At 40.6% G+C, this 22,182-nt stretch overlaps 1 protein-coding gene across 1 annotated transcript in view; it reads right to left on the reverse strand.

Annotated features, from left to right (window-relative positions):
• EXT1 (exostosin glycosyltransferase 1) overlaps nucleotides 1–22,182 on the reverse strand; it is a 277,662-nt gene that overhangs the window by 15,086 nt on the left and 240,394 nt on the right. The window contains exons 2-7 of the mRNA XM_057734204.1: nucleotides 20,170–20,263; nucleotides 18,596–18,703; nucleotides 13,084–13,203; nucleotides 5,883–6,015; nucleotides 3,557–3,675; nucleotides 2,092–2,187 (exon numbers count right to left, since the gene is read on the reverse strand). Coding sequence (XP_057590187.1) covers nucleotides 2,092–2,187; nucleotides 3,557–3,675; nucleotides 5,883–6,015; nucleotides 13,084–13,203; nucleotides 18,596–18,703; nucleotides 20,170–20,263 — 670 coding nt within the window. The remainder of the gene's footprint in view (nucleotides 1–2,091; nucleotides 2,188–3,556; nucleotides 3,676–5,882; nucleotides 6,016–13,083; nucleotides 13,204–18,595; nucleotides 18,704–20,169; nucleotides 20,264–22,182) is intronic.

Below are 22,182 nucleotides of genomic sequence, written 5' to 3' on the forward strand. Positions count from 1 at the left end.
AAGCAGCTTTCTGATAACCACGTTGCTTGACTCCAGTCCTACGAAGGCTGTGACTATGTTTGTCACGTTCCCCACTGTGTTCCCACGTGTTGCACAGTGCCCGGCACACAGCAGGCAGTCTATACTGCAACTGAGTAGATAAAGCATGGATCATCTTGTCCACGTGACAGGTACAATTCTCAGTGCATCCAGCTGAACTATATGAAATGGCCACTTGCAGCCACCCAAAGGATGATTTCAAATGGTGCAACCTAACACCTTGATCATTCTTATTCTGGCTCAAAGAATAAGTTTACTGAGTGTGAGGCAGTCTCTCATGACCTTATTCTCTGGGGACTGAGAGAGGAAGTCTCTTAGATGACAATCTCAGGGTCATTTAATTGAGGCTAATTTCTGCACAATGGATAAGATCTACAAGAAAGCAACCAACAGAAGCCTGAGATAAAAAGACCTTGTCTCTGGCCGCTGAGAGTGGAGGCCATTTCAAAGGGGAGGGAGCACGTGAATCAGGGCTTAAAGAATACATGGGAATTTCGATAACAGATGAAGAGCTGAGGAGGAATGGTCAGGACTTACAGCAAACAGGAAAGACAACAATTAGCAGTGGGAAGGGACTCAGCACAGTTAACTGTGAATGATCAAATCTACAGAGGAAAAGCAATGAGAGAGAAGATTAGGAAGGCCGGCTAAGGCCAGATTATATACTGCCTCCGATGTTAATTGAAAGCATTAGCAAAAAGACTCCCTTAAGGGCCATGAGATGATTAAGAAGATCATTCTGTTCTAGGCAAAATGAGCTGGAGAAGGGAAGCAGGGGGCCAGCTAGGCAGCCAGCACTCCTGAGAGTCTCTGATGGAGACCTCAAAACAACAGTAAGGTAGAAATTTCCTTTTTCACATAAATGTGAGGAAGACTCACTGTTCTCACAGACACAACTAATTTAGGTTAATCAGCTAAGCAAACCTCATGTATCACCACCACCATCAGCAGCCTCATCTTCATCCTCATCATTTCCAGAAAGATTACCATTGCCAGGCTTTGAATTCATTTACCCCAATACTACCCCATGTGGTATGTGTTATTATTTCCATTTTGTAGATGAGGAAACTGAGGTTCAGAGAAGGAAGGTATAGACAGGGTCACACTTCTCCTAAAGAGTTAGTATTAGAAGCCAGGATTCCCTGACTCAAACTATGGCTGTCACTATGGAAAACAGTATGGAGGTTCCTCAAAAAACTAAAAATAGAGTTGTCATATGACTCAGCAATCTCACTCCTGGCCATATGTCCAGACAAAACTATAATTCAAAAAGATACATGCATCTCTATGTTCATAGCAGCACTATTCACAATAGCCAAGACATGGAGACAACCTAAGTGTCCATCAATAGATGAATGGATAAAGGAGCTGTGATACACACACACACACACACACACACACACACACACACAATGGAATACTAGTCAGCCATTAAAAAGAATGAAATAATGACATTTGCAGCAACATGGATGGACATAGAGATTATCATACTAGGTGAAGTAAGTCAGAAAGAAAAAAACAAATACCATATATCACTTATAAGTGGAGTCTAAAATATGACACAAATGAACTTATCTATGAAACAGACACAGACGCACAGACATAGAGAACAGACTAGTAGTTGCCAAGAGGGAGTGGGGTAGAGGACGGAAGGATTGGGAGTTTGGGACTAGCACATGCAAACTAGTATATGTAGGATGGCTAAACAACAAGGTCCTGCTGTATAGCACAGGGAACTATATTCAATATCCTATGATAAACCATAATGGAAAAGAATATGAAAAAGAATATATATGTGTAACTGAGTCATGTTGCTATATAGCAGTAATTAAATTGTAAATCAATGATACTTCAATAAAATTAAAAAAAATAAAAGCCTATAGCTGTCAAAGCAGAGGACATTCAGAGACAGGTTTGATTTTGGAAAAAACAGTCCAGGGCCAGCACCTCCCAGGAGCAGGAGGAAGATGCCTAAGGCCAACACCCAAGGTGCCCCATTGAAGAAACGAAGATTCCACACTGATTCCACAGTGAAGTCCCCTCTGGTCCTACCTTGCTTTCTCCTTCAATGACGATGACAGGCACGGCAGTGGCAGGCCAGCGGTGTTTGGCTGGGAGGGGCTTGTCACAATTCCAAAGAACTATGATCTGAAAGGGACAAAGGGTCATTAGATGGCTTGGTAAGGCTGAATTTATATAGGCCTCCAACCCAAAGTTTCTCTTATGGGGGGGGAGGGGGAGGGAGGAGACGGGGATTTAAGCAAGGCAGAATGCCAGATCTCAAAACTGAATTTAAAGTGAGTCCAATGGGAGGGAAGTCCAAAAGGGAATGGACATCTGTATGCGTATGGCTGATTCATTTTGTTACGCGGTGGAAGCTAACACTGCACTGTAAAGCAACCATACTCAAGAAGAATTAATAAAATAAATAAATGAATAAATAATAATTAAAAAAATAAAGTGAGTCCACTTCCACACAACCCTCAGAACCCGATCACTCGAACAACCAGAGAGAGGGGACAAAACAAGTAACCTAAGAAAAACTGTGTCAAGGAGGCAGAAGCAAAGAAGTCATTTCAGGGTTGCTGGCTCTTAACAAAGTGGTTTCCTAAATTCTGATGTCTTACAATGACATGTAAGATAACAACCCTGATCAAATTAAATAAAAGTGCACACTGAACATCTGCTATGAACTGGTGCTACATCAGGCAACGTGGGAGAAAGAAGAGAATTTGACATAGGACTAACGTGAGCTCGTGTTTTGGATTCTGCAGGATGGCTGCTGATTTTCTGTGATCCTATTATTTCCAATAAAAATGATGTTTAGCTTCAAAGAGAGGCCTGATGAAGCCCTGAAAAACAAGACTTACTTCCACGTGATTCCATTCTTTTCTCGTGTGTAAACCTTCCTGTGTAATTTACAATTCAGAAAATCCACCGTTAAGAGTATGACAGCGATACTAATATGGAAAACATTGTTGCCATAGATATCAGCTTCCTTTCCCAATTTTATAATTAGTCATGGTGGCTGTGAAGAAAAAGTTGACGCCTCCTGACACCACTGAGTCAGTTTCTGCCTGTGGGAACAGTTTTCTGGGTCCTCTCAGTGGCCTTTCCGATGCTCCTTTATCGCTCTAACATGTAAAGATGAAATAACGTGCCTATGTATTCTTTAAAGAGTGTGCTGATATATATTGGGTTGGCTAAAAATTTCGTTCAGGTTTCTTCCGTAAGATGTTAGAGAAACCCAAACGTGAACTTTTTGGCTAACCCAATATTTACCTGTACCCCAAGGCAAAGATCTCCTTGAAACCACCCCTTACCTGTATCAGATTTCACTTCCAAGAACCTCTAGGCTGATGAAAAGGGCGTAGCAAGGCACGAGACATGAAAGGGAGTAACAGCGCACTACGGGACAGGAGTCCCCGGGGGGCACAGTGTGTAGCCGGTGAGGAGCGGGGGTGTCTGGTGCGCGGAGCGGGAGGGGGCAGGCGCTGCGGTCAACACCCCCACTCACCTGGGCACAGTACTGGGACCTGGCTGCAGCCACGAGGAGTTTCAACACTGGCTGGGACTGAGAGACCAGGGGGGTCACCGCGTGGATGACTGCAGTGAATCTGGAGGGGGGCTTTACACCTGAAATAGAAAGGGCAGAGAGGCCTGATGAGGCCCTGAAAGACAAGACTTAGAAAGTTATTCCTCTCTTCTCCATCGCCTCACCCTGGAGCTAATGGTTCCTTCTAGCATGTTTTTCCTCTGCCTCTTATGTCCTGACAGAACAAAAACAAGGTGAAAAGCTGCTAGTTAACTGCTGCCTGAGTCTAGAGACCTGGATAATTTACTGTTCGATGCCTATTTCCAGATTCTTCCTTTGATAGCCGTTTCCTTCCTCCCTCGGGGATGCATCTTTGATCTCCTGTCTGCTTTTTAGGCACCCAAAGTCTAATTACACACACACACACACACATGCGTGCACACCACTGCTCACCACTCTCTGCTCAAGAAAGGGTCTAACTCTAGTCACTTACATCTTAGGATGGATTTTAGTAAATGTGCTCTCTCTTCCAGGATATTTGCATATGCCTTAATTAAGTAGTTATTGGGTTTTTGCCTGATTAATACTATTTCAGATAATAACTAGCAAGCGGTAAAGGTTAAAAGAACAACATTCAGAGCCTGAGTGTCGAGGTCTGGAGCCCAGCTCTACCACTGAGTTGAGTGGTTGTGGGATCTTGGAAAAATTACTCCACCCTCTGTGTTTCTGCAGCTGTGAAATGTGGCTGACAGCAACAGTATCAAAGTTATGGGGTTGTTATGAGACTTAAATTAAATGAGTTAATGCATACAGAGCACTCAGAAGAGGAGCTGCATGTACTCAGCAAGTACTCAGCCTGAGTTCACCACTATCAAAGTCACCATCACTATCACCATCAACACTATTTTAGAGTAGAAGCTGCTCTACTCCCAAGAATCTCTTCTTTGTGTACCAGTGACACAGCTAAGAGAAAAAGTATGCGGTCCAGACCTCTGCCAACTGTGTGCTCTGAAGCCTAAGGTGAAAAGGTATGATAAATGTGCAAAATAACAACTGCCACCAAAGAGAAAGCAGTGAGATGGCTTCTGCCCCAAATGAGTTCTTCCATGAGAACCCACTAAGAAACTGGAGACAGGTTAAAAAGCCTCTTAAAACTTCATTAGTTTAGGGCCACGAATTTCACATGTTAGTCGTTTAAATGTGAACAAGAGAATGCAGGGACATTCAAGTTAAGCTCTGATAGTGACTGGATAAAGAATCACACTGTATGTATCAAAGGATTATATGAATGTTTTGCAGGGCAAATTCTATCATCCGACCAGTACTTTAATGGCATGTTAGAAAGAAGCTTGCTTTCCCACAATCTAGAGACACGGTCAAAGCTTTGTAAGAAGTAAGAAGAATAAATATGATGGAGGGGGTTTCCTTTTTAGCAATGAGGACAAGTCAGTGCTTTAAGATTTTCCTGTAATAGTTTAAGAAACGTCATTTTCACACTTCTAATGTGCTAACTCTGCTAACTCCACACAAAAATCTGGAGTCTTCTTGCCACATCAACTTGAAAGATGCTTTACCATCCCAGGGTTTCTCAAATTTGGAACTGTGAATGAGGGGAAATGTCCAAGATGTTACTAACACCAGAGCAAGAGGGTTCCAAATACATAAATGTCTATGGCAGTAACAGTAGCCTTTTGTAAAGCTTCGTTCCCCTGCCTGTTCCCCTTTCCCCATCATGACTAGACTAAAAGCTGCTTGAGAGCAGAGCTTGAATCTCCTTTGACTTTTTATTTCTACCACCCAGCCTTGCATTAACACAGCACAGAAGGGGAACATAATACATTTCGAATGAAGTGAATAACTTTGTCCTCTGTCATATGTTCTTAAATCTTTTTCCTTCCCCGTTATTAGTTCGGTTTTTCTTTGGTCTGAGACAGAGAAGTTGGGATTGTGGAGGAAAAAAAAAAAAAAAAAGTAGGGAGACCTCTCCTAGCTCCATTTTATATATGATGAGACTTAAAATTACAGTGAACCCATTGTCATGTTCAAAATGATCCGTAATTTGGGGAGCCTATTTCTCAAAAAGCAACGACTACCAAATGTAAAGTACAGCTGCTCAGGTAAGAGAGGAGTTTTTCACTTTGCAAGGCTCTGCTGGATTTATAATTCTTGACCTTGATACTCCTTAAAGCAGTCTCCAACACAGGATGTTACAAAGGCCCCACGGTGAAATGCAAAAATCAAGGGACTTTAGTTGTGGATGACATCTGGAGGGTAAACCAGAACAGTTCCCTGGAAGGCACTCACTTACCTAAATTAGCATAGTAGTAAGGGAAATCTCCCAGATAAGATGAATACTGCGGTAGGACGAACAATCCTCCAGGATGTTTGTTCCATATTAAACTGTTACGTGATATGTGCTTGAATATTCTGTCCTGAATAATCTAGAAAACGAAAACATGGCACACGGTGAAGAGGAGACTTTGATGGTATCTGATGAGGAACATACTCAGTCCAATTTGAGGGCTGATAGCATTCAGAGTAGCGAGCCTACCGGCCTCCCCCCCACCCCGCCCCCCCGCCCCCCATTCTCCACTGATAAAAATGTCTGGGACACAGAGAGAGTGACAGAGCAATGCAAAAGAGTGAGAGAGGAAGAGATGAATCGTGGCTAATCCCATTTCCTAATTAAACTTCAGTTTCACCATAAATTTCATCTCGCCTTTCTATAATAATAAGTCCACGCTCATTTCAAAGCCGAGTGCGTAGAAGAGTTTCCTTCATGGCTGAGCTCTAGCAGTGGTTCCAGATCAGCACAAGGAAGATCTGCTCTCAGGGCACAGAGATGTCCATGTGGAGCCTGAGCTGAGAGCATATTGAAGGCATGGAACATTCCAGAAGCAGCAGAGGTTTTGATCTGTTCCTTTAATTCAAGAGGCAGATTTATTTGCTTGACAGATTTCATTGTCCTTTCAAATTCAATTGTAGGACTTTGGGTACTAGTCAGATGAAGTTTTTCTACCTTTCATCTCAAAAAGTAGTGAGTTAACAATTGCTCAAAACATCCTACATAATAGGACAAGAACCCTGCCATATGAAGACTAATAATAGCAAAGCTAGTTCATTAGTTTCCTTGAACTTGAAGACCTTGCAGATCATTAAATTCTACATTTAGAGTCAAACAGTCTGCCATCCCGAATCATTTGCCAGATGAATGTGGTTAGTCCACTTTACAGATTTCTCTCTGTGACTTTCAAACTCTTGTAATTATACCATCCACTCATTAAGATATGATTTGGCAAATAATTAACTTGATACAGAATTTCATGTTTTCAGCAATTTTTTTGTACTTTAAAAAAAAAAAAAAAAGCCTGTCATATATCTCTAGAGATTTAAGACCTAAATCATCATGTTCCAGGTCCTCATTTAATGCAATGTGATTTTAAGTGCAGACCATTTTAAATGGAGTTGTATTATTTGCTAAGGTTTTTACCACCCTCCTCTCATCCCACATGGTGAGCTACATTTATCTTTGCAAACCTTATCGTGTTTATAGTTCTTAATGAGAGAGAAGAAAGGAAGCAAAGAGGAAATTTAGAACTCAAATATCATAGTTCAATGACTTCTGCATTTTCTCTTTTCCCCAGATCAAAATTGTTCGTTTTATGTGATGTGGCAGAGGTTTCTAGTTTGGGGAAGATTTTAGGAACTTCGCTCAAATGTTAATGCTTGCTCTTCGTGGTACAACAGAGATGTGTTAAAATGCTATTGTCTAGGCATTAATTATAGGAAAACAGTCATGGTTGTGAAGGATTTTTACATGGCTAGCAAATTCACTTTCTACACCATTTATTCCAGTTTTTAATTATTTGTACCTTTCAATTCTACTGTCTACTTAGTTTCCTTTATAGGTTTTCATTTAGATCCTCTTTTTTTTTTTTTTTGCTTTCCAAACTTATGTCCCTTCTAGCACGTGGTCGCTTAAATAAGTTTGGATATCAAGATACAGAATACATTTGACAATGGACAGCGTGATAAATTCAGCCTACATACCAAGTGACATGGAACTCAGAGATGACACAAATTGCGTTCTCATTCACTTTGGGTCTCTGTGTGGTGTGATTCTCAATGTCATCAACTCTTTTTGGTTCAGTTCCACAACAGTGTCATATTTTTGAATTCAGGGATATGATAAGTTATAGTATTCTTCTGAAATAGCAAAAAGTATTTTATACTCTCTTCAAACAGGGTGATATCAGCAAAGGTATAAGAGAAACAGCAAATGCTGAATTTAACCTGGGTCAAGCAATTTGCCACCTTTATGTCTTACTGTCCTCAAATGTAATAAGTAGTAAAATATCACATTAATTTAACAACCTCTCAGAATCTATTAGGAATAGCTGTGTAAGTATTCATACTCAAGACTTGATTTAAAAAAAATCTCACTTCTGTGTTCATTTTCTAGGCATGGATTTTTCCATTTCCATTTCTCTACATCTATACTATCGTAGATATTATAGGTCTTTCCATATTATGAATAGCATTCATGGTTTACTTATCCTAAATGACCAACAACAGTGCAATTATTTCCATGCAAAGCAACGAACATATTTATGAGTTAAAACTTTCCACATTTAGGACTGATGCTTTAGGATGTCGTCAAAGGGTATGAGCACGTTAACAGCTATTCACATGTATTGCCAGATGTCATTCTGGAAGGTTGATATCAACTCGCCTTATCAAAAGTTTGACAGAGTACGGATCTCATTTCACCAAACAGAAAGGTCATTTTATCCCTCTGCTAATGTCCAATTCTCCCTATTGCCACACTGGACAGCTCCGAGGATCCTTTCAGGGCACTTCGTACTCACCCTTGATTGTTGTGGACGAAGACATCACATTTAAAAGTTGAACACTATAAAGAAAATCAACACATACATACACACAAACACATGCGCACAAAATTTACACAACATTTTTTTTCTTACAGCCCCAAATGGCACCCTCAATATGGATAGTATTTCTTATGTGAATTCAAAGGGAAGAATGACAGGCTCCTTATTTTTCATCTTTATGTGCCATCTATTTTTAAAACAATGGACTATTGGTCATAGGTTACAGTCATTCTAGGTGGCCTTGACTCCGTCTTTTGACGAATGCAATCTTGCGTAATACACACAGAGCCACCATATGCCACCTCGCTCCAAACCAAAGCGATCGTCTATTTATATTCTCTCACTGATTGTAAACTTCCATTGTACAATAGCATCAGCAATACTGATGGTCTGAATGTGCATGGTTGGATAAGTGAAGAGAGAAATGGAGAATCCTTCACAAAACTCCACCTAAAATGGTGCTTTCCAAGCTACCGTGAGCTGTCTTCCCATGTTATTACAATTTCATGCCATTTTCTTTTGCTCAGCCTGATTCTGACTGAGCAACTAGGATTCAGTCCTTAGTGCCAGGTTACTGTTGTGCAATATTCTGACAAATAATGGAATCCCAGAACATTGTCTTTGCAGTATTTTATCATTGCCCCATCACTACTTCTTAATTTACACCAAAAAATGAGCTCCAAAGAGCCTAGCTCTTATTAAATAGCTCCTTAATTCCAAGATGCAGAATTAGGAAGTTTCAAACAGACTAGAAATACTAGGCAAATCCCAAGTAGGACAGAGTTCACACAATAACTTGACCTTGGCATTGGAAAGAAAGATGAGGTGTCCTGTTTCCAACGGTATCTAAGCACTACCTACAACTAAGGCTCATAATCATCAAAGAGCAAGTAATTCCCTGCCTGTGACTCAGAACACAGCACATAAGGAAGAAAGAGTCTGAGTGTACAACATCCCCACAGCAAGGGATCTTCAAATGTCTGCTGTCCAAGGGTAACACTGAATTACCCTGACAGTAGGTGCTCTAGCAGGAACTGAAGGACTTACATTACCTTAAATAGGATTTTTTCATTTGCGATAGTTAAATCGTTCTTATGAACTTATTGGCTGTTTATTTGTGTATGTGGATGGCATCTTCTGCTATTTTTCCTCTGCTTTTCTGTTTACTTTGGATCCCAGGGTAATGTAAGCTCTGAATTAAAATGGGAAACTGGATGGTATCTCTCATGCAATTCAGTTGAGAGGTCAAATTGTTACAATCCAATTTTGGAACTTATATGAGGAGATTTTGACAGTTGCTATAAATTTGAATGAAGTACATGGTTGGTCGTGCTTTACAAACAACTGTGTCTCTAAAGAACTGCATGGCTCAAATCCAAGGGGAAGAAGGCCTTTCCAGGCACAGAGATGAAAACAGCTTGACTTAAGATTCTATGCTGATGAATATAACACGTCCAACTGTTATTATAGGATAATTGAGTACTGCTAACTTAATCGGCAAGAGACCAGAACTATGCAATAAACCATGCTCAAAAGAAATGTAATTAATGAGATACCATCTTTCATCTGGTGAATTAGCAAAGTTTTGTATGTGTGTGTTTTAATTACGATCCTGAAGGCTGACAAGGATGCAGTAAGAAGGGATCTCCCCCAGGTGGCCTGTGAGACTCTAGATTGATATAACCTTTCTGAAGAGTAATTTGGCAAAACATATCATATGCCTTAGTCATGCCCCAACTCCTGGGTTGAGTAATCCCCTTTCAAGGACTCCATTCTAAAGAAATAAAGATACAGTCTAAGATACATGTAGAAAGTAATTGCTTGGATAAAGATATCTCTATTTCTACCTATAAAAAAGAAATAAATAGAAACAACATTAATGGTCAACAATAGTAGATTGGTTAAATAAATAGAGGTTCACTAAGGGATGGACTATAGGGCAAAAAAAAATGAAAACGTGGTCTGGGTATATAGCTAAAGATGCATAAAGGTGGCATGTGAAAACACTGAGGAAAGAATAACTTAAGAAATGAATTGGGGGAATTCCCTGGCAGTCCAGTGGTTAGCCTGGGTTCAATCCCTGGTCTGGGAACTAAGATCCCACAAGCTGTGCGGCATGGCAAAAAAAAAAAAAAAAAAAAAGTATTGGGACAACTACAGAACAATTTGTCAAAAAAATAAAAAAGGTAAGATTTTTCAACACAGATCATATATAAAAGTAAATTGGACTAAATCATTAAATGTAAAAAATTAACCATGAAAGTACTAGAAAATACTTGTGTGTGTGTGTGTTTTACATGAATAAAATTATTCAAAAAGTCCTTTCTAAACAGTAGCAAATGGAAAAGCTGCAGATGAAAAGATTACCTAATCATAAACAAAACAGAAAGCATACCACAAACGGGGGAAATATTTGCAACAAAAGAATCAAAGGATTAATCTTTTTAATCTAATAAGCTCTTAAAAATTAATGAGAAAAGTGAGACAACATTGTGGCCATTTCTATTTCTTTCTTTGTGAACTGCCAGAGCAAGAAATATATGAAAAAATATTCATTCTTACTAAGATCTTAAGAAAATAATGATTTATCATTTTTAAGGATATAATGTCCAATATGGTGAAAGTGAAAAAAAAAATAATTAAAATAGGTCCTCTCATATAAGCTGGAAGGAATATAAACAGCTGAATTCTATTGCAGGGAAACTGACAGTTCACAATAGAAATCTTAGCATTTGGCATATTCTTTGAACCAGGACTTTGAATTCAAGGAATTTATCCTAAGGAAGTAATCTTGAACCTGCACAACAATTTGGTGCTAAGGCTGTTTGCTTCGATGATGTGTATAATAATGAAAAACCAGATAATAGCCTCAAACTAGGGATCAATTGAATTAAGTGACATCATGAATGGAATATTATGTAGCCATTAAAATAAATGTAGAAAAATCTAATGAGATAATATTAATATATTAAGCAGAAAAAACAGGTTATAAGCTAAGCATAGAAAGTCTTTTTTAAATTAAAAATGACAATGTATTTTTGCATTTGCATGGAAAAAAGTGAATATAGATGTGTTTATGTGTGTGTATGTATGTCAATAGTGATTCATATGGGTAGATTATTTTATTTTTGTACTATAAGTATTTTCCATTATTTTCTAAAAGGAATATACACTTCTTTGATAAAAAGCACTCATCCCCAAAAGCAAACAAGCAAATGAAAAACCCCCCAAAACTACTGACATTCAACTTTCCTTAAGAAGGGCCTAGGAAGGGTCTTAGATGGAAGACAGAATCAAAGAAAAGGGTAGAGTTTATTACATATTCAAATCTGCTGCTATGAATGGAAGTAAAAACTCAATGTTCATTGAGGAGAGTGCTTTTGGAGGAATAAGAGAAATTTGCTTGTAATAAGGTAGCCATTCTACCCTGTCCCCCTTCATGTGTGGATCTGGGTCCTAAATAGCCCTTTTCACTTGGTTCTAGGATGAAAACAATGCACCGCATTTACAAGAGGACACTCTGAGAGCCTGGCCCTGCACAAGCCCAGCTAGGCTTGGGGTAGGTAAGCATCCCAGTGTGCCTGGGGCATGACCAGCATTGGCTGTGGTACCCAGGACGGCAAGGTAATGGTGATGTGCATGAAACAGGATGACTTCAGTTTTCCTGGTGTTTCCCAGGCTTATCATAGTGTATACTCCCAATTACATTAGCTTCTGGAGCAGTAATCACGTTTCCAAAGAAAATATTAGATACGATACAATATTTCAAAAGTGAGGCCACGAATGCCCCCACCTCATGTCATGGACGTGTCAGAATCACCTTGATGCTGTGCTTCACCGGAGGAACTCTGCTCTCCTTCCTGTGATTCATGAGTGTGCAGATTCCGAAATTTTTTCTTAGCTCTTTGTGCTGCTTTGGTGTAGCCTCAGGCCATCGCTATCTGCTCTACTTCCAAAGGTTTTAATCATCTCCATGCTTCTCTTTCCTTTTTCCCTCCTGCCTTAAAAAAAGCAACTCAAAGACGGGCACCCATCTGCCTAGAAGATTTTCTGATCTCATAAAGTTTAACACTTTCTGTACCAGATGGGTGTAATCCTGATTTCCTTCTTAACACATCCTGGCAACAATGATGCTAGCTGGGCCGCATAAGTCTTGAGAATGAATTTGGCTGTATCCTAATGTCATTGGACTATGGTACCCAGTGAACTATTCATATTTTTAGAATGGGAGAAGATTTTTCCCTACTTGGTCACTATCTGTTTCCTAAGTGGGCTCCAGAAATATGCCTTCAAAGGATGCCACTGAGTGTGAATGACAGGAGGACAGTCATTAGCTACCTGTCTCTGAAATATGTAAGACAGAGCCGATCTCTGTGTCAAGGAGTGTAATTTCTCCTGTGTCAGCTTTCCTCTGTGGAGTTCGTCAAGAATGGAGGTATTGATATTTGCTTGGGCATGGAAGAGCAGGTAAAAGGGAGTTAACTGACACATCCAAGTACAGAAAGTTCGGCTTTTCTGCATTTGACCAATTACACATCGCTAATAGCAAAAGAGAAGGCTGAGAAAAACATATAAAGGACCATTATTCAAGACCGAGAGCCAAGTGGTCTCACTTACCTCTAGTGTAGTTAATACAATCTTCTCAACTGAAGAAAAATAAGCCTCCCACAAGAATTGTGTCTGCTGTCTAAGTGCTAGGATTTTATCCTGATGAATAGACCTGATTGTAGAAGGAATCTGTAACACAAGGTGAACACGTAATAACTATAACTGGAAAACAATGAGATGTCATTTGATCAAAAGAAGCCACTTGGGTTAGGCTTTTATCCTTCATAGCATTCAGCTTCTAGCATACAGATCTACTAAAAATCACCAACCCCTAAATTGAAAGGCCCTTAAGAGGTGTCATCTACAAACAGCACTTATTGGGAATCAGTTTTAATGACCTCTAATGCACGAGAGTCAGAGCTTGCTTCTAAGATTTGGGAGCAGCTTATCAGTTGCTTAGAGTGTTCCTATAATCAGCCTTTGCTGATTTCTCTTCTCAGAGTCCCACATGTATTTTTTTTTTGGGCCACGCAGCATGTGAGATCTTATTTCCCTGATCAGGGATCGAACCTGCACCCCCCTGCATTGGAAGTGCAGGGTCTTAACCACTGGACCACTGGGGAGGTAAGTCCCTCCCACACATCCTTGATCCTGCCCATGGACAACCAAATTCTAGAGAAGGAGCTACCGCCTTGGAGCAAGGCTGAGAGACATCATTCCCCAAGCACTTCTAAGACATGTCATGCCAGGGACTACAAATGATCTACAAAAGGGCTTTTTAGGGAGTGTCTCTAATTCTCTCCACTTAATATGCAGCTGGGAGTAGTCATTTCTATGTGTACGTATCTCTAGCCTCTTCCTGAGAGCTTTCTGATCCCCAGACTTCTCTTTTTGGCTCCAGTACTTACCCCAAACTAACACGACCTGTCATGCATGTTTAGCCATCACCGCTCTCTACCAGGTTGCGCAATTTTAAAGGGGGGATCTATGCCCTGTCTATCCTGCTACACATTGTATAGCTAGGAGAGTGGCTTTTACACATAGGCACACCTCAGAGATACTGAGCTCTGTTGCAGATCACCGCAATAAAATGAAGATCGCAATAAAGCGAGCCACACAAAATTTCTTTGGTTTCCCAGTGCACATAAAGTTATGTTAACACTATAGTCTATTGTGTGCAATAGCATAATGTTTCAAAACACAAGGTAAATACCTTAATTAAAAATACTTTATTACTAAAAAGAAAAAAAATGCTAACCATCCTCTGACAACACAAGGTTGCCACAAACCTTCAATTTGTTTTTTTAAAAAAGCATATGTAGTGCAAGAAAGCAAAGTAAAATAAATGAGCTATGCCTGTAATAGTTATTCAATAAATAAAAGTGGAATTGAACATGGCCATCTGAAGCCACCAAAGGGATATCATTATTTTCACTAGCAGCATAGCTCAACGGTGAAGCACAGGAATACAGGAGTTAGACTCCCCAAGGTGGGAGTCTTGGCTCTATCATTCACTAGCCATGCTTCCTTAGACAAGTTACTTGATCTCGCAAAGATCCCATTTCCTCGCTTATAAAATGGGGATCCAGTACCAACATCACAAGGTTGTGATGAAGATGATGCCTAGCATATGGGAAGCTTTGTTAACAAAGCGATTATTACTACTACTGTTATTATTGACTTAAGGGTGATGATATTCAGAGTCGGACCAATTGCTTCATGTCTGCATGTGAGCTTGTTTGGGTCTGGAGCTTTGAAATGTACTTCCTGGGTGTCTGGTGAGTTTCCCTGGGTTGTTCCCTATCTTCACCTACAGCCCAAGGTCTATTTCATTTATGAAGTCTATACTCTTAGGGGAGATTCCTTGTGATTAGCAACTGCCCTTTTGTGCTCGTCTCATTCTGCATCTTTGCCTCCCTAACGTGTAACTAATCACACAGGCATGGGGGCCTGGACTGAAGTGGGAATGTTCCTTAGCTGCTTTAGTAAGAAAGTTACCCATGGCATTGTGACTCAGACTACACCTGCATTTCCAGTGGCGGGGAAGGAAGTAGGAGCATATTTTTTGATTCAAGACCACTCTTATGGGAAGCCATAGAACTGCTTCACAGTATCTACATAAGGACAAGCTCACTTCCTTTGGCAATGTCCAGAAGCAGATACTAAATCTTCAGCCCCGAAGTGTTTATCTGGATTCCCAACACTGAAGAAGCATGGAGGCAACAGGTCAAGGAGAAACATTAGCCTGAAATCAGAGTTCAAGGTCAAGTGGAAATAAAATATTCTTGAAGAAGGTAGAGAAACCATTCAGATCATGGATCCTTGATAAGCCAAAGAACAATCATTTTTATTTGCTGAGAAAATTACCCAGATTGCCTAAGAAAGACTAGAAAAACATTATTCTCCTCAATTTTCAAAATCATGCCCTCTTTTGAATGTCAGTGGTATTTTCTAAGAGTCATACACGTTGACACTTTACTGTTTTATCATGATCATGAGAAACCAGTCCATTAGAAAAATGTCAAAAGTTATCATCACTACATGGTCTCCAAAAAACTGAATAGGCAGTGGTTATGAAGGCAGAAAAGGATATCACAGATGAGCCTACCAATACATCTCTTCTCTTATATAAGCTACATCTTGATGTTACTACATCAAGTGAAATATATCCTACCCGGTTGCGCATTCGATACAAGTGTCTGACAACACTCGGCAAAGTGCTCTGGAAGATAATTCCAATTGATTGAAAAGACAGAGTTCCAAGTTTTAATGGCATTTGGCTATTGGTTATTAATCTGCCCGTCCTGAGAGAGAGGTAGGGGAAAGTGATAAATTAATTTCAATTTGGCCAGATTGTTCCAAGTTGCAGAACTCAGTGAAGTCTTAATAAAAGGTCATGCATGGTAACTGAACTAATGGAATCTACCAAAACAGACATAGGAAAGCAACAGAAAGCTCTCTTGGTGACATGACGACAAGAATATATGCAAATAAAAACATCTGAGCTGTTCTAAAACAGGAAATGAAAAATGGTAACATAACAAAAACATTTCCCAGAGCAGACATTCGGGCTGGGTGCCAGTTCTTTAAAACCATTGTCAATGACAGTGCAGTCGCCTTTCAATATGGAGGCAGCTGTGCAAAGACAGACTGCATATGAGAGAGGAAAATGCCAGCAAGTTTGAGTGGGTGCAGAATGAAAAACAAAATCTCCAGAGTCAAGCCAAAAAGTTACTTCAGAAGGTGAAATGCTTCTGGGGAATCAACTCTGGTAAAATGGTAGAGGCCAGACAACCACAATTCAGTATCCTGGAATGTGCTCCATCTCAAAGACAAACTCCCAGTTTACTCCCATCAAATTCAAGGGACCATTGCTACGTGAATGAAGAAATTATGGCTGGTAGTTTTTATTCCCTTTATTTCCTAAATTTCCTTTAATGAGCATGCATTTTTTTAAAAAATCAAAAGAGGAAGGAAAAAGGCAACATGGGAAGAACCATATCTATCACTTTGGCTTTTCATGAGTGAATGTTTTAGGCACACACCATCTTTGCCTGGGGAGGATTCTACTAAATCATGTGTTCCTCTCTTGCTTCAGGGGCCTTGGAGGTCACAGATCTGAGTATCAGACACAAGGCATGTTTTAGGAGCTGTGTTCAGCTTGGCTTGCCTAATTCATGCTCCCCTTGGTTATAGATATTTCACCTGTTACTTTACAGAGTACTGAGTTATATCACCAGCCAGTTAGCAGACTGGCTAGCAGCATAGAAGTAGAATCAATGATAGAGTTAGAAACTGAATTTCCTGAATATCAAAAAAAGAACATTGGGACTTCCCTGGTGGCACAGTGGTTAAGAATCTGCCTGCCAGCGTGGGGGACACAGGTTTGATCCCTGTTCCGGGAAGATTCCACATGCCATGGAGCAACTAAGCCTGAGCGCCTAGAGCCCTTGCTCCGCAACTAGAGAAGCCACCGCCATGAGAAGCCCACTCACCGCAATAAAGAGTAGCCCCTGCTTGCTGCAACTAGAGAAAGCCTGCATGGAGCAGCGAAGACCCAATGCAGCAAAAATAAATAAATAAAATAAAATAACATTAAAAAATATCATTCTACAAATATTTGTGGTGGTTCAAGATGCAGTACAATGCCATGAAAGAAAAGCATTAAAATATTCCATCATTTCAGAAAAAAGACTATGGCAATTTATGTTGACACTAAAACATTATTGCACAAAGGGGCTTTAGAAACCCTCAGTGACTGACTATTCCTGCCCTGGGATTTCTCTTTGAGTATCACATCCCCCTTCCCAGGCAGCTCTTGAGAAGTTCAAATTTTTATTAGGCATCCTTGTGGAAGACTGGTTGATGTATATGTGTGGATTTATTTCTGGCCTCTCTATTCTGGTCCATTGGTCTATGTATCTGTCTTTATGCCAGTACCATACTGTTTTGATGACTGTAGCTTTGTAATATATTTTGCAATTAGGGACTATGATGCCCCAGCTTTGTTCTTTTTCCTCAAGATTGATTTGGCTATTTGGGGTCTTTTCTGGTTCCACAGGAATTTTAGGACTGTTTTTCTATTTCTGTTAAAAAAAAATGCCATTGGGATTTTGGTAGGAATTGCCTTTAATCTGTACATCACTTTGGATAATACAGACATTTTAATAATTAGTAACACTTAATTCTGCAATACAGGACAACATGGATGAACCTTGAGGACATTATACTAGGTGAAATAAACCAGTCACAAAAAGACAAACACTGCATGAGTCCACTTATAAGAGGTATCTAAAATAATCAAATTCATAAAATTAAAGAGTAGAATGTGGTGGCCAGGGATTGGGGGATAGGAAGTGAGGAATTACTAATCAGTGGGCATAAAGTTTCAGTTAAGCAAGATGAATAAGCTTAGAGACCTGAGGTAGCACATTGAACCTATACTCAACCATAATGAGTACACATCAAAATTCGTTAAGAGAGTAGATTTCATATTACGTGTTCTTAAAACAATAAAACTAAGTGGAAAAAATCTAAATGGCCAAAAATACATTTTTAAAAAACCCACACATTTTCATTTGAGGCTGCTCTTTTAAATATACATCTTAAAAATAACACTCACTCAGGTACCCAGACTACATCATTTGAGCAATGATAACACTAATTGTAAGAATCAGCCCTAGAGACCTCTCTCTTTCTGAAAATTAATCTGAAGGCAAATACGGAATCTGGAAAGGAGCACAAAGTGGCAGCCGGATGGTACAAAAACTCTCTGGTATCATTTCTAAACATTTTGGATATTGAAGGGGGTAGATCCACACCTCTTCTCAGCATCAAAGTTCATGTGCTCTACCTGCAACTTCTTCTTCTCTGAATATATTCCCTGGACCTGAGCAGATTGTGTGTTGGGAAGTGAACGATGTCTTGTTAAATGACTTCATATTCACCATGACACAGGCAATTTTCTCCTGATAAAATTTCTTTTATAGAGCTGACCTTTTGGATTCATCTTCTTTGAAAGTTTGGACGGGGCAGCAATAATGCACTGATGTGTTGAAGGCCACCACCGCCCCTTCCTTACCTGTAATAACAATCTCTCATCGCCTATGACGGCAGCTTGGTTCCAATTAATCACTTCAGAGAATGGCAACTCCCATCCATTGCTGAGCATCACAGGGACACAGGCAGCCTGTGCAAAGAAGGGGACTTTGTGAGTGTGAGGAAGATGGCAGCAGGAACCGTTCCAATCAGGGGTGAAATCGGTACAAATTCAATTACTGGCACGAGTCCTGGACTGCTGAGGTCAGAAGAAAAGTGAGTTTTTATGAGTTGTCAAGTCACATGAAGGCTGTCTGCATCCAGCTGAGATTTCACTATTCGCAAGTTTTTCCCAGAATGCTAAAACCCCATCTCTATTCTTGGTTTGGCTGACCTTACTTCTAAGGAGGCAACTGGCCTCCACTGAAGAGGTTTTACTGACAGAACAGAACCGTTCACCAAGAAAACCCTAGTGTAAAACCCACCTTAAACATGAACAGTCTTGTCAGGGGAACTGCCATAGTCCACTTGCAAAGTGGTTCACCCCAACAAAGAACAGCTTGGCATTCCTGATAAAGCATTTTGTGGACTTAACCCTTAGGGTGCTCACACGCAAACATCTGAACTTTGTTCCCTTCAGTGTGGAAGGATCCCAACCACTGTCGTACCAATTTACTACCTGCACCGTCACCTAAGAGCCAAGAAACACCAGGTTAAAGACAAAGCTCTGGTTCCAAATAATTTATAATTCAAAGCAGAGAACAATTTGCTCCGTGCAACATCCCAAGAGGCGAGGGGAACGTCAGTGATGGTATGCTTCAAAGAACGTGCCAGAAAAGACTTTCAAGAGAAGGAAGCTTTCCTACCAGAGAATAGGACAGGATGATGGTAGTTAGGAAGCACTGTGACAAAAGCAACAGATTCAGGCCAGGGGCAGAGCACAGAGCACAGAGGAAGAAAGTACAGAGGAAGGAAGGACACAGCAGCAAGGGGTCCAGGAGCAGAGGAGGAGAGAGGTGGAGGGTGTGCTTTCTCACCAACAAGGAAGGCTGGTTGCAACTTTCAGGTGGGAAGTGTGGAGAACTGTCTCAGCAGGTGAAGGCACTTCTGCAAAGTGAAGGTTTATAGCAGAGAGTCCCGCAGCTCCAGGACCTCTGAACTGCAGAGCCTGGGAAGAGCTGGGCTGAGTGAGTGTCTCCACCTTGCAGGGTACCACGTTCAAAATTTAGAGGAATCGAGTGAAGACTGAGATGGGGACAGAACAGACAATTTTGCTTTTGGGAAATACCACCCATCAGCCATTTTCATTGCCCTTGAGACTGGCTTCCGGGAGGAGGGATGAGTCTCTGTGAGGAGCCCAGCTTGGCTGCCTGGCAGGCAAGCAGATCTGCCCTCTGCCACCACCCTCCCTTGATATCCTCGTTGACTCTCCTCATGTCCGAAGGCAGGGAGTAAATCCTCAGATTGTCTTGGGAAAACAGATTTCAGGTGTTGGAGGGCAGACCACACGTTTGGTTTAGATCCCAGGAGAAGTGCAAGGTGAACTCCGCCCCTGCCCCCTCCCCAGTCTGACGTTCAGCCCTCAGCCCTCTTCAGCGGAGAATCAGAGTCTCTTACCTGCAGAGCCTCCAGGAACCTGAAGGACCCAAGCCTGCGACCACGAGGAACCAGACAGAAAGTGGCATTGTGCAGCATTTCCCGATAATCATACCTAGAAAAAGAGGAGGAGCTATGAGCAAACAAAGCCGCATTAGGAATGGGGCGCGGGAGATGGTGGAGGGTAGGGGATGAACACACCTGGGGTGGGTGCACACCTGCCTGAAATTACCCAGAGCAACTCGGGAGGTACACAGGCCAGCCCCACTTTTCCAGTGGGGAGGTGGGCAGGGTTGTTGCGTGAAGGAGAAGAAATGTGAATCATCACATTGGACAAAGCAATTAGGGTCTTTTGCAAACAGTACATAAAAGACAAGTCTGATGGTCCCGGTAACATTTTGGCCTGCCCAGCCTTTGCTTCCCACGTCAGATTTTTGTGTCTGGATGAAAATAGGTTACCCCCATTAGCTTAAAAGGTAATCACTGCTAGTTGTTCTTTTTTAATGCCATATCATTCAGCAAAACGAAGACGGTTCTTATTTCCTCCCCACGAAACCATGCTATTTAAACCTGCTCAGGAAACCTCCATTCCAAGGGCAAAACATTTATTTTCTCCTTTAAGTTGGGAGTTTCTACTTTTACCCAGGAACATTCGGTCACCCCAGACAAACACTCCTGTATAAGAATGGTTGGCATGGAGGTGAGAGAGAAGGAGCCAGCCCAAGAAATGGGAAAAGAGAGATAACAAGAGAAGAAAAAATAGTAGAGGCTGAAGGAAACTGGGCAGAAGAGATGATTGTTTCTTTTACTCAAATGTCATTTAGCCGTATCACCCTGTTTTTGCACTTGAAAAAATGCAAAATGTAACATGAATGTCACCTGTCTCTTTGTACCAGTGAAGTGCAGGAAAGATAACAAGCATCTCATTTTGTTCAGGGCTAGCACTTTAAAACTGACTTCCAGGGACTTCCCTGGTGGTCCAGTCGTTAAGACTCTGCACACCCAAAGCAGGGAGCAAAAATTCGATTCTTGGTCAGGGAACCAAGACCCCACCTGCCGTATGGCGTGGCCTAATTAATTAAACTAGAAATCTTTTTTAAATAAATAAATCAATCAATAAAAATGATGTCCACAAACACATTCCTAAACACACAGTTGAAAGTTCATTTGGAATTTAAGAAAATTTGGGAAACTGGAGATGGCTCAGGTCCTGTGAAGGCCCAGCGTCTCAGAGGCGGGATGAAATCACTCTCCTTTTTCAAGAGCCTCCCCGGCTTGGCAGACAGGTGTGACTTTGCCAGTAGCATATGTCACCAGCATTTTCTGACTCTAATAGTCTAATTTAATCATAGCCTGAAGGCATTGGATTCTTCCCTCCCCTTTTTGGGATACTGATATACATTTATATTTTTAAAGTCCACATCTATTTTTATATTCTCACACAAACTAGGCATATGAGAGTAAGCCAATTTTCAATTATAAACCTGTCATTAAGAAGAGATATGCAAAGGACCATTTGCTTAAACAAGCGTGTACAACTAATTTGCACAAGAAAAGGTCACCGTGAATGGATTAAGATTATCTCCACTGAGAGTAAAATTTTAAAAAAAGAGAAAAAGAAAAAACTCTTGCTGCATTAATTAAACTGCAAAACAGACTTCAAAGTAGAAAAGATTTTTAAGAGGGCTCAAATTTAGCTAAATGAAAAAAATATTAAATTATGATAGTAATGGCTTCTCTTTTCCTCACCAAACATAGGGAAATAATTGACAAGTATCTTCAAGTTCAATTATTGATAATGTCAAATAGCTACCTAATCAGTGGAGAAGAGGGAACTATAGACACACACACACACGCACAATATATGTATAAAGTTTAAACTGAAACTTTTTTAATATAAAAAGGTCAAATATACTTGAGGCTACAGCAAAGTTTAATAAATGCCCAGAATAGAAACCCCCGAAGGGCTAGAACAGAAGGCCCTACCTCCTCATCATTAGGCTGCTAAAAATGTAAAACCCTATTAATGTTCTG

The sequence above is a fragment of the Hippopotamus amphibius genome, chromosome 5, assembly GCF_030028045.1.
Source record: "Hippopotamus amphibius kiboko isolate mHipAmp2 chromosome 5, mHipAmp2.hap2, whole genome shotgun sequence".
Taxonomy (NCBI): Eukaryota; Metazoa; Chordata; class Mammalia; order Artiodactyla; family Hippopotamidae; genus Hippopotamus; species Hippopotamus amphibius.